The sequence below is a fragment of the Phoca vitulina genome, unplaced genomic scaffold (genome assembly GCF_004348235.1).
Source record: "Phoca vitulina isolate PV1807 unplaced genomic scaffold, GSC_HSeal_1.0 scaffold1, whole genome shotgun sequence".
Classification (NCBI taxonomy): domain Eukaryota; kingdom Metazoa; phylum Chordata; class Mammalia; order Carnivora; family Phocidae; genus Phoca; species Phoca vitulina.
Genome location: NW_022589704.1, coordinates 87,695,920 through 87,709,088, shown reverse-complemented (window position 1 = coordinate 87,709,088; position 13,169 = coordinate 87,695,920). Strand labels below are relative to the sequence as shown.

At 33.3% G+C, this 13,169-nt stretch overlaps 1 protein-coding gene across 9 annotated transcripts in view; it reads right to left on the bottom strand.

Moving 5' to 3' along the window:
* LRP1B (LDL receptor related protein 1B) overlaps positions 1-13,169 on the bottom strand; it is a 1,853,519-nt gene that overhangs the window by 117,525 nt on the left and 1,722,825 nt on the right. For all 9 annotated transcript variants that reach the window (XM_032387847.1, XM_032388632.1, XM_032390176.1 and 6 more), the window contains 3 exons: positions 8,101-8,223; positions 1,492-1,617; positions 616-753 (listed from right to left, as the gene is read on the bottom strand). In XM_032387847.1, the coding sequence (XP_032243738.1) occupies positions 616-753; positions 1,492-1,617; positions 8,101-8,223 (387 nt within the window). The remainder of the gene's footprint in view (positions 1-615; positions 754-1,491; positions 1,618-8,100; positions 8,224-13,169) is intronic.

Sequence of the window (13,169 nt, the reverse complement as noted above, 5' to 3'; positions counted from 1 at the left end):
AACAATTCGGATGCATAAATGAGAAAAAGTGAAAGACCCCATAATAGGAAGCATTTTATGACTTTTATAAGCAATCCAAATTTAGAGTCATAAGTTTGGTTATTTTTCTTAATACGAAAAATGAGATATCAAACATTAAACACAAAAATAACCAAGGTCTAATAACTCAAATATCATCACACTCCAACTGAATAAAACAATAATGTCTTCTTTAAGAATAACTCGGCAATGGATTAAAATCTTAAAACACTGAATAAATTACTAAGACCTTTGTTTGTAAGAATCAAAAATATTAAATTTATATTTTATAAAATAAAATATTAAGGGATATAGACTTCTTTGCTGACAACAAAGTCTGTAATTGGGTATTGGGCTCTCAGGTTCAGCTCTAAGAAGGGTACTCACTGTGAAATCGAACTTTCCCACCTCATACTTTCTGATATTAATTTAAGTGGCATTCTAAGACTGCGTTGGCAAGGGCTTACCAAAAAGAAAATATACTTAAGTACGTTTTTGAAGAACAATATTTTCTCACATCAGTAGAGAAAATTTTAGTCATGTTGAAGTAGAAATTGAACTTGCATGTTGCTACACTTTAACAGAAAATAAACTCACTTATTCTGCAGCCTTGTTCATCTGAACCGTCTCCACAGTCATCAAGTTGATCACACTGCAGGTCCATGGGGATACATTTTTTATTGCTGCAAGCAAACTCATCTTTTTTACATGGTCTTGCTTTATATGCAAGCTTACCTATAAAGTCATTAAAAAATGATTAGTGCTTCATAGAATCAAGACAAATTATTGAGTGCATTAACACATTCAAGATTTTACTAAACACTATCAGAAAAATGGCTCCACAATCCTTTATTTGAAGCTCTTGGGCCAAATGAAAAAATTCTGAAATTCTGGACTTTTAGAAAAGTAACAGTGTATTTACCCTATAATAAGTAACACTGTATTTCCACAGGAAAATGTTTGAATATTCACCCTAAGTGGGACTTTGTTTTTAAAGTAATACAAACTGCTTCAGACCAGTTCACGTCAGGGTTTGTCACCAAATGATTTTGCCACCTACATTAGTAAAGCATTTGGTTTTAAGAGTTTTGTTAATTTCAGAATTGTGAAGAAGGGATTGTGTATACAGACACACATTCTTTATTAACACTCTCCCCTCAAGGAGCTGTTTAACAGAGGACATTTTTAAACCACTATTTTTTTTCTCTCATGCAGTATTTTCTGAAAAAAGTTTGTAAAATCAATGGAGATTTACAGACTAGTAGAGACTTTGGATAAAGCTACACAGCTCTACTATTCAAATGAATCCTAGCAGATTATTTTCATACCTTGTCAGAAGAGCAAGGGTCTAAAAAAAATTACCCTCAGACATGCCACACGGAAAATATTTCTTTTTAATTTTTTGAGCCCCCAAACCATTATATTATCTTATAGCTGTCACTGAATCAATTATTTCACATTAAATGGATTTACCACCACAGTGATCTTCATCTGAGTTGTCCCCACAGTCATCAATCCCATTGCACATTTGCTCAGGCTGCAGGCATATTCTGTTATTTCCGCATCTGTGAGGTCTTGTGGGTGGGCAAAGAAATTTGACTGAAAAAAAATAAAAAAGCAAAGCAGCTCCTTTGGGTACACTGACTTATGTGGAACCATCCCCCCCTTTTTTGTCTTCCTTTTTTTGTTTTGTTTTGTTTTTTTTTTTGTTGTTTTTTTGTTTCCTTCTTTTCAAATCCATAATCTGGCTTTTCTGAATATCTTTTATTGTGGAAATTGCCTCCATGTACGTACTAGAAAATGTGTGATAATAGAAGCTATGATCCTCGTTATTTATATTAACTACAGAAAAGAGTGCACAGCTGAAATGAAATAAAGTAAGAAAAAGAGCCAAACTTCATGGTCTCATTTCCAGATGCCTTATCTTAGCTGACTTCACTTGGTGTACAAAATTAACTTATGCCTGCGGTTTATACAACGTGGCAGGACACTTAGCTATTTGAAATAGCAATTTCACACAGGATAGAGCTTGAGAAAGCATATGTTACAGGTCCGAATCTGAAAATAGGTCATCCAGTGAAAAAAATGTCCCAACAATACTATAACTGTGTTTCCTACTCTGTATCTCTGTAAACAAATGTGTAAATATGTACTTAAGTCACATAGGTGATCTTTGTTATTTATGTTTAATTTTTGTGGGTATATGTATCTGTATGTGTGTGTGTGTGTGTGTGTGTGTGTGTCTTAAAGAGACAACAGTGAAAGCCAGAGAATTTTACCCTTGTCCTTTCTATCATTATCTAATCTGAAGACTTCCACCCCTAGAGTAGGAAAACATCTCTCATGACACTTTATCCTTACATGTGGAATATTCCAGGGCGCTTTCATTGGTTTCCTGATCTTCTCACTCTTGAATTCTCTGCTGATATTCTCATTCATTCTCATGGATTTACTTGACACTATACCCTTAAGACTTTCAATTCATTAATTCTAGTGTCTCACAATTGATTATAGGTTATCTCCTCAGGAATTTCAAATTCAATAAGTCCAAAGCTCCATTCTTTATCACATTCCCGTGACTTCCTTCTCCCCAAACATAAGCTTTGTGTTATTTCCACGGTTGAGTTAGTAGCACATCAGAGCTGCACGTCTGGGGTTATTCTAAATGCATTCCTCTTATTGACCTTCAACTCTTACTAGTCAACAAATCCGGGTGATACAGTCCCCAAACTTGTTTTCTCTCCATACATACCAGTTACAATAGCTCAGCTCTTCACTATCTCTTTCAGAGAAAACCACAGGAGAATCCTAAATGTCTCTGTTTCATTGCCCAACCTAAGATCTTCCAAAAGGCACCAGAACAACCCACCTTCGAACAACCCACATTAATCTGATCATCTCTTCCATAGTTATCCAGCATTTTCAGAATAAAATTTAAGATACTTCACATGGCATAATAGACTAATCATTACTTTGTCCATGCCACTCTTACAGACAAATCCCTTGTCACTCTTAATATTCTAGCAATACTACTTTATTAGCTCCTTAAATATGCCATACTTCTTCTTGCCTGACCTCCTTGGTTTAATTCAAATCCAGTTCCCACTCCAAGCATAGTTCCTCCCCTTTAGGTCTTTTAGGAATATCTCTTACATTTCTCAAACCCCATGTTATCTTATGTTTAAATATCCCTTAATTTCCTACTTTAGCTTTCAGAATTTTGTTACTATATCTTCACATTCTATTTTTAAAAATAAACTAAAAACAAAAACTATTATTTTGATGGCCAGTCATTTGATTATTCATTTTTCTTATTGCTATTTTCTCATCAAACTTGTAAACATCATCCCCCCCCCCCAGTTTACTAATGACTGTAGCACCTTCTTTCATCATTATTGCTCTCCATCCAAACTCATTTCAACATCCTAGATGACTTCAACATCCACATGAACAAACGAACCAATAGCTGTACCTCTTAGCTCCTTGAGTTTTTCATACCCAATGAGCTTTTACTCTAATTCACCTAAGCCACCAACTATCCTAGAAAGTTGTGAATATTGGTAGATTTCAATAAATTTATCTTTTTAATTTAGCCAGTGATATTTTGTGTTGCTTGCAGATAAGAACATTAACTGATGTAAGTGCAGCTGGATATACCATTTCCTACAATTGCTTCATATACAAAGTCACTAATTTGAATGCTACAAATTCTGCCCAGTATTTCTTATTTTCCCAAATTTTTAATTCAACCAGTCTTATTAAATCCTTTTTCTGTCTTAGGTGAAACTTTAGCCCATTGATAGATCTACCGTTTCCTATTCTCCAGTGTTTTTGTCTTTATTTCCCTCTCCATTGACATTAGATCCCATCCTCCATCTTTTAATTTACTCATTTGACAAATATTTATTGGTAACTTATTATATGTTGGACACTGTTTTAAGAATTTATTCAGAAACTTATTTTAGTACAAATAATCTGGATTATCTGTCCTTTTTCTCTTTTTCATTTAGTTATCTAACAAAACCTTAAGCTTAGATGAATAAAACCATCTGCTATTCAAATGTCTGCATTCTGGGAAAACCAGGAATGCTGCAGATGATCATGCCACAAGACCAACTGATATCACAAATATGAATATTTATTAATGCCAGATGGGCCCTAAATATTACTTGGAAATCATATATATCTATATCTGAATATAGATATAAATACAGATATATATGTATATATGAATGGATAGATATGGATATAGATACAGAAAAAGATAGTATGTCACTCTCTAACCCTTTGCAATAATGATTCAAATCTGCATTCCTTTCAAAATTTCTTATAATAACAACCTTCCATATTCTATATATGAAAATACTTCCTATGGCATATATTAAAAAGTAGAAATAAAATGATGGGGAATTTGTTATCACCTTATTATATAATTGGACATCCACCTGCATCTATAAATAGTCTATCAATTCATGTCAATATTTTTAATAACAGAGAAGGGGTGACTACTTATATCTAAAACTAAGTTTTCCTCTGCTCTGAAACTCATTTTTTCCTATCTTTTCAGGAACCATTCCATCTTTCTTGATACATTTCATTACCTTGGTATTTCTTTTGCCATACTTTTTTTTTTTTTTTTTCCAAATTCTTTTGTGGTAATTCACCTGAGTCTCTTCCAGCTGCTCATATTTATTTAGAGGTTTGGTGGCCCTCGATATTCTATCCTAAGTTCCTTCTTCTCTTATGCCTTACTCCCCCCCAATCCTAAGTCTTACAGAGTCCATAGTATTCATTACCCCATTTTATTATCTCAAATTTATAACTCTAGACCAGCTTTTTAAGCTTTAGAACCAAATACCTAGAGCCTACATGAAATCTATACTTGAATGTCTCCTCAAATGTATCTCAAACCAGGCTTTTAATCTTTACTTGCAATACTGTTCCTCTTCGAATGTTACCCATGTATTCAACTGAACAAGCACAAACACCCTACAAATTATACTTAGTAACTTCCTCTCCCTTGCCCCATATATCTAATCTATTATTTAATCCAATTTATTTTGCTTTTCAAATCACCTTCAAGTCTGTGTATATTTGCCATCACGTGCTATCATTATCTTAACCCAAGCTAGTAGCATGGCTTGTTTAGAGTACAGCAATCAATTATCTTACCTAGCCTTGCCCCTTTTTATCCAGTATATGTGAAATACAAATATGACTATATGTCTGTTGTACTTAAAGCTTTTTCATATTCTTTTTAAAAAATAATTTGTAAAAAAAATATTTATTTATTTATTTATTTATTTATTTATTTATTTATATCGTAAGCAGGCTGCACGCCCAGCTCGGAGACCAACACAGGGCTCGATCTTATAACCCTGAAATCATTACCTGAGCCAAAATCAAGAGTCGGATGCTTAACCAACTGAGCCACCCAGGTGCCCCAAAACATTTTAGTATTTTTAATTACTTTTAGGCTAAATCTAAAAATCCTTATGAAGACTCACAAGATTCCAGACTCTTCTGTGTTTTCAGTTTCATCCTAAACCAGTATCTACCCTGTTCTGTATTCTCCAAGCACATGGATCTTTCAGTTCCTCCAATAAGCTATGGTTCACTCTGCCTCAGGGTTGTCTGCATCTTGTTTCCTTTGCCTACAACATTATGTCATCCACCTTCCCTCCACCCCATCCCTTTCACCTACTTGGCAGTGATATATCTCTCAGACTCAAACTCAAATATTATTTACCATAACCCAAGATTGAATAAAATCTCTCTGTTCTATACTTTTATAACTTACTCTACTTGTTCTTCAATGCACATATCATAATTTGTAACCATATATTTTTGAAATCATTTGAATCCCTATTCCACTAGATTCTCAGTTCTCTGACATCAGGGTCCATGCCTGTTTCTCTCATCATTATATTCCCCAAAATAACAACAGTATCTATCCTAACAAATATTTATTAAATGAATGAATGATACTTTTCCCTATGCTGTTCATAATGGCTATGCTATCTTTTCATTTGGGTTCTTCAAACTGTAGCTTTCTGAATTCCTCCTTAGGCAGAGTTCATCTTATTCCTCTCCATCTTATCTGTACCTTTTACTTAATTCCACCATTGCTTGAAATATAATATATGAAAATCTGATTTGTATAATCAGAATAAGATCTTGTCAAAGAGGGGCGCCTGGGTGGCTCAGTCGGTTAAGCGTCTGCCTTCGGCTCAGGTCACGATCCCAGGGTCCTGGGATCGAGCCCCACATTGGGCTCCTGGATGAGCGAGGAGACTGCTTCTCCCTCTCCCTCTGCCTCTCTCCCTGCTCATGCTCTCTCTCTGTCTCTGTATCTCTGTGTCTCAAATGAATAAATAAAATCTTAAAAAAAAAAAAGATCTTGTCAAAGAGAACCATGTGTTGTCCTTTTTTATTTTTTAAATCCCAATTACTTAGCACAGTCCCTGGTACATAACAGCTTGACTCAATGTTTATACTGATGACCTAGGGGAATGTAAAAACATGCACAGAATCAAGCTGGTTGTATTTTAGGTTTTCCAGCAGCTGTGTGGCATGTCACTGAGAATCACTTCCTGGCCCTAGAAGTAGTCCTGGGGATGTGACCCTGGAGCCTCACATGGTTAATTAGTTAGCAACCAGTTCCTACTCCACTCACTAGTTGTGTGCTGAAGTGGAATAAAGGTTAGAAAAAATAATATATATATGTGCATATCTATCTATCTATCATCTATCTATCTATCTATCTATCTATCTATCTATATCTATATCTATATAAATATATACACTTTATAAAAATAATTGGTTCTGGCTTGATATTGGTATAAAAACTCATATTTTTCCATGGATTATAATTCAGAAATAATATAATCTCTGGTGATTCTCTAGAATCTATTGTGTAAGACTATGTAGAACTAAAACTGAAACTTAGTTATGTCTCTCATTAGTTTTGTCTATAGAGAACACTTCCCAAAGACTGTCATTTTTAAGTTTTTAAATCTTTTTAAAAATAAAGCTGTCTCTGTGTTTTGGATTTTTTATTCAATTGTAACATCAATAGTCAATGTCATCATCTATCAAAAAATATTGGTTTAACTTAGTGCACCAAATAGAACAAAGAATTTAAGTATATACACTCATGCTATGTTTTCTTTAATTCACCTGATGTGCTACTTAATTATATCCAAAGTAGTAGTATTTTTCTTTAAGTTAGAGGTAAAATACTTTTTTACTGAGATTAGATAGAATAAGAAGAGACTAAAAATGTTTGCTACCTATAAGAAATCCTTTACTTTGGTGATATGAAATTAGATATTTATAGTTGCTGATTGCATAAGTACACCCCTGACAATTTTCAAGAGTCAGGAGTAACTTGAATTTGAAGAAGCAATAACTTTTGCTAAGATTTTCAGATTGAACTGTTATATAACTCCTAATTTCAATTCTCTGCCTAGGCCTAAATATATATTAAATATATATTAATATATTTATATTTATAATATAGACATATATGAAGAAATAACATAATATATTTAAATGTATTAATATATTTACATAACAAAATATATCAATATGCTTGCATATTAAAATATATCAATATATTTACATATTATCTCCATATATATCTCCCTTCTCTGAACAACATTGGTCTCAGTAGTGGGTAATTTGTGGAACTACATGATTTTATTATTCACATTTTTTCCATGTACTTCTCTGTCCAAGAAAAAAATGTTTTAGCCTAAATAACCAATTTGGTACAAAGCCAAAGTCCTTATATGAACCTTACACAATTCAAAAGTTCAACTACTCTAAATCTTCCCAGACAGACCATAAACTATCTTTTGAATAGTGTTGACATGTGCAAGTTCAGATTTAGGGGGCGTCTCTGTAAAGTCATCAACTTTGGACAGGGTAATCTCTTATTACCTGAACAAAAGCTGTATCTGTCTCTACCTAACCCCAGGATGGCAGAATTTGTGGTTTACCTCACCACTTCATTGATTCACACCAGTACATTAGATCTGGAGGTAAGAGTATAATCTAGACCCACATGAAATGCCATACCACACATATCAGGGGCTTCATCAGAGTTGTCTCCACAGTCGTCTTCTCCATCACACACCCAAAAATGTAGTTTGCAAAGGGAATTATTGCAGAGAAACTCATCTGCTCTACATATATTTCCTCCTTTATTTTAAAACAAAACAGAAGAAGAGACATAGAGATGTAGCATAATTAATGCCAGTCAACAGGACACATATTCCTCTAGTTATCTTAGCACAGTATCTAGTTTTTCACTGCCTTATATTTTTTTCCTGTACAGTACTAGGGACAAGCAGTATCCAAACTTTTTTTTTTTTTAAGTTACTCATGATTTACTTTTCAAAACAATCTGATATTACCCAAGTATATCATATTTCCTCTAGAAAATACAGGTAAGATGTTAGAAGAAAGTTTTCTCAAATATAAATTATTTTCCATTTCACATACTTTTCATGTTACTGTAAAGAAACTGAGATTTTAAATAGCATTAATTTTCAATGTAAAAATTGTATTGTTCTGGAAAGAAAAACACTTTCAAAATTATTAGATAGTTCAATTCAGTTATATCTGGAAACTAACAAACTGAATTTCTGAGGACAGAATAACCAATAAAAAGTTTTTGCAATCACAGATAATCAGTTAATTTTATAACAGAATTAGAAGCTGGTGATGTGGTGAAATATTACAGTTATACTTATAAAAATTGTACAGTAGTGTACCTGATTTTTTGTGTATTTTGTCAATGTTTACATTTTTCTCTTTTCACAATTAAATACAAAGCATCAATAATACAAAGATATGCTCACTCAAAATTAAGTATATCTATCATATGCAAAGGAACCAAAATACTAGTAAGCTCTGGTTGTTTGTCTAGATATGTAATAATATATAGTGGAAACTGCAATGGTTGGGGAAAGTAACTTGATGGGAATTCAGAATTAAGATAAATAAGATTGCTCTCAGAGAATTTCACTACCTATTTGAACCTCATACATAAGATAATAAATATGGTTTCTATATTAGATAGATTTGATGACTGAAGGTATTAACATATTTAAAAGTGGATATGTTTATTAAAACATGGGGCTGGGGAGTGATAGTGTTCATCTTTGCAAGACTAGAAAATCCTGGAAGGAAGCATTGTTCATTTTGTGGATGCACTCTGGAGGGAATAATAAGCCTAGGCTTATGAGGGTCAAACAGCCCATCTTGTTGAGTTTTGACTTGTATACAAATCTTTAATAATTCACTGACAATAGCAAAGATTTAATTTAGCAAATGACAGAATGAGATTTGGATTTTAGCATGCTAACAATAGCTAGAATGTGGAGAACTTGGAAATGAAGGTAGCAAGAGTAAAGCCAAGGCTGGAGGAAAAAAGTCCAATTTGAAGAGGGGTTACAGCAATGCAGAAGAGAACTGTTGGTACTTGATTTAGAGTAGCTATGTTTGAAAGTGCTTCAGGAGATGGAATCCTCAGGACCTGATGGCTAAAAAGATGAAAGTGGCAAGGAGAATGAGCAGTCAAACATAGTACTCCATTTTTGGTTTATTTGGACCATTTAGTGAATGTTGGTATTGTCCAAAAATAAAGGAATAGAGCAGGAGGGGCAAGCTTAATAGAAATAATGACACAATTCATTTAAGATACTAGGAAGACAACCATGTAGTGATATTTAATAGGATAGTGGATAAATATATCTAAAATATAAGATAGGTTCTTAGCTGTAAATATATAGCTGGGAACAATCAGAATATAGTTGTTATTTGAAATTTAGAACAAAACAGAGGAAATCAGGAGGAGTCTGCCAAAGAGACAGAAAAAGTCACCAGAGTTGTTGGAGAAATACCTGAGAAGTGTTCCAACAAGAAGGTAGTAGTTAGCACATTTATATAATGCTAAGAGAGGAGGTTCAGTGAAGTGGTGGTGGATTTAGTGAAGTGTTTGTAGTTGATTATTATTAGATGAAAAAGTAGTAGTTACTGTAATCATCCATCCCTTTCAGGAGTTTGGCCTTAAAGGTGAGGAAGAAAGGAGGAAGTTAAGTGAATAAGAGAGCCTGGTAGCTTGTATGGAGTAAAACAGATATCTGATATATGTTAAGTCCTTCTGAGAATAATTCAGTAGACAAACTAAGCTTGAAGATACAGAAGAAAGAAAAGCTAATTCATACAATGAATTCCTTGAGAATCCAGAAATTGTGAAGGATTTGAGATCTAAACTAAATTAAAAGGATCATCCTTCGACTGGAGGTGAAACAAGTCTCCCATTTCAAGAGCGAGGAATGGGGGAAAGGTTAGGCTAGGCATAGCAATAGATAGATTTGTTAATTTGGTGACCAGATATTGAATAAAGCTCAAGATTTTTAATTATTTCTGTGAAGTATAAGGTGAGGAAGAAATTCAACTTTTTAAAAACTTGATAGGGTTCATGGTAGAGAGAGATGATTAGGGAAGTATAGGTCGATTGCTTAGAATCTTAAGTAATAGTTGAAGCTGAGGCCAAGTGTTACAGTGATATCAATCTGAACAGTTCTAAGAGTTCCTGCAAAAATGCTTAACAGAACTGGCACATCCTACATTGGCATCTCTGAAGACCAGCAAACTCTAAAATATGGAAAAAGGCAAGTCCTTGGTGAGTCCACCAAGGTGAGTATCACCATGTAAGACTGACAATATAATATCTGGCATTGGGGTGCCCCTTTCTTTCAACTTCTGCAATGTTCAGTTTTAAGTGTCCTAATTCTAACAATAATTTCAATTACCAGAACCCATGCAAGAAAATATATTACCACTTAACAACTCTGTCTGAAAACAATAAAAAGATAACATGTACAGTCTTTAGTATTAAAGAAACTTAAGATATGAATATTGATAGGAGGTGAATATTTGCTTAATTCAGTATCAAAATCCATGGAATATGAAAGTTATATTCTTTCAGAATAAAGATTCTCTCATGACTAAATCTCATTGCATGTTCCATTTTACAATGGATTATATTCAAACAAAATTTGTGAACTCTTGACATTCTCTGATTATTTCAGAGAATTCTATTTGTAGCACATCAGTCTTTTTAAAAGGAAAAAAAAAAATGAGTTCCCAAAGGTATCACATTAGATAACATAATTTTCCCCATAAGTGTTGGGCATATTACTATTTTTATTAAGAAGAAGAGAAATATAAATGAAATCACAATTGTAGAACAAGGCAAATGTTTTGTGATAACTCACTAAAGGCTTCCTATTGTGTAAATGACTAGTTTCCTAGTCATTAGTCATGTTCTTAATAAGCTCAACAGAAGATTATTAGAAAAATATAAAAGTGTGTGTATACATATGTAAACAATAACCTACATCTAAATATAACTGAGCTTTTGGCAGGTTCATAGAAATCTGGACAGGCCATCATCACTGAAAATAAGCATCTAGAGTTCCCATTTTCATTTAGGTGAAGGGAGTTTAATATATGATAATATTTTATAATTTTCAAAAATAGTTAACACATTTTTGAGCTGATGATTACTAAAAAGAATAATTCTCAATCTTGCCCACCAAAATTGCTAAGAAGAATAAAGTTTGGGAGCTCAGACCAAAACAAACACCAAGTTTCCTTGAGGCAACATGTTTTACCTTTAAAAATATGAATGCTGCTTTTATTTCCACAGTATTTGGGGGTTCATCTTTTTAAAGTAAACTAGTAAAGTTGATTCACTTGGAAAATATTCCTGTGTCCCTATTGCCTTCCAGCCCCCAATACTTAGTTCATGTGTCCAGATCTAGGATGAATGAAGTAAGATTTAACAGGACAAATGTTTATTCTGGCATTCCATTTCCTCAATGTCTTGAAGTACATTTATCCAGTACCTAAACCACTTGCTGGAGGTAAGTTAAATACTAGAAATCTGAACTCAATCATACCTTAAGGTACATCCATACAGGATCAAATATTTTAACCACCAAGATAATTCATTGGAATGTATCTGGCAGCAAAGAAATCCAAGGAAAGTTAGAAACATGAGTATTGATGGAAGGGGAGCTTTGACACATTTGTAAATGATTGAATTAAAGGCTCTCAACTCTTTTAATCAGTAAGCTTAAACTTTTAGTAGAGTCATTTTAAATCTAAAAGACAACTCAGATTTCAAATGTTATAATGTTCTTTCTTTCTTTCTTTTTTTTTTTACTGTAATGTTTGATTTTTAACCTGGAATTCTTTGTTTAAACAAACATTTCTTATGAAATTTAATATTTAAAAAATATATAAATCCTGACAGGATTGCCCTTACACATACACACACACACACACACACACACACACACACACACACACACTCACTTTCTAGATATTCCTACAGCCCTTGGTGACATTTCACTGTGGTTGGATTTGATAGTATGAAAAATGAGCATAGAAAGGCTCCTAGAAGTAAGACAAGAAGCTAGATCTCTTGAATCTCATTTCAGTAAATTCTTTGTGCTATTATATAGTACAAATTCTACCACTCTCTCCTTTTGAAAAAATATTTGAAGACTCTTTAAAAGCCTTGGAAAACTTCTCATTATGCTTAATAGTAAAACCAAATTCTATATCATGAATCTTCAATTACTTAAAGTTCCTAAACACTTAAACTTTCTCTCACCTCTGAGACTTTGTGTATAATGATCCCACTGCCTGGAATGCATTTCCTCATTCTGTTTGCATACCTAATTTTTTACATCAAGAAACTCACATTCTAACAGGGGAAACTTAGTCAACTAATACAGAAGTAATTATACTAGAAGGAAGAATATGATAACAGGAATGTAATCAAAGGGTTGCTAGGGAAATTCCATAAGAGACTGCAATTTGGTTGAAGACAGTAGCAACTGAATGGACTTGAAAGGATAGATATAATTTTTATTGGCAAAGGTATTGAGATGGTGGAAATAGCAGAGGAATCAGGAAAGATGTTGAAAAGCATGGAAAATGTTGCTAGATTTATTCTTCAGTTTGGCTAGGATATATTATACATAAAAAGAAGTAATAGAGTATAAGGGTAGGAAAGTAAAATAGGATCATTCTCTTGTAACCCTGACTGCCATATTTGTATATAA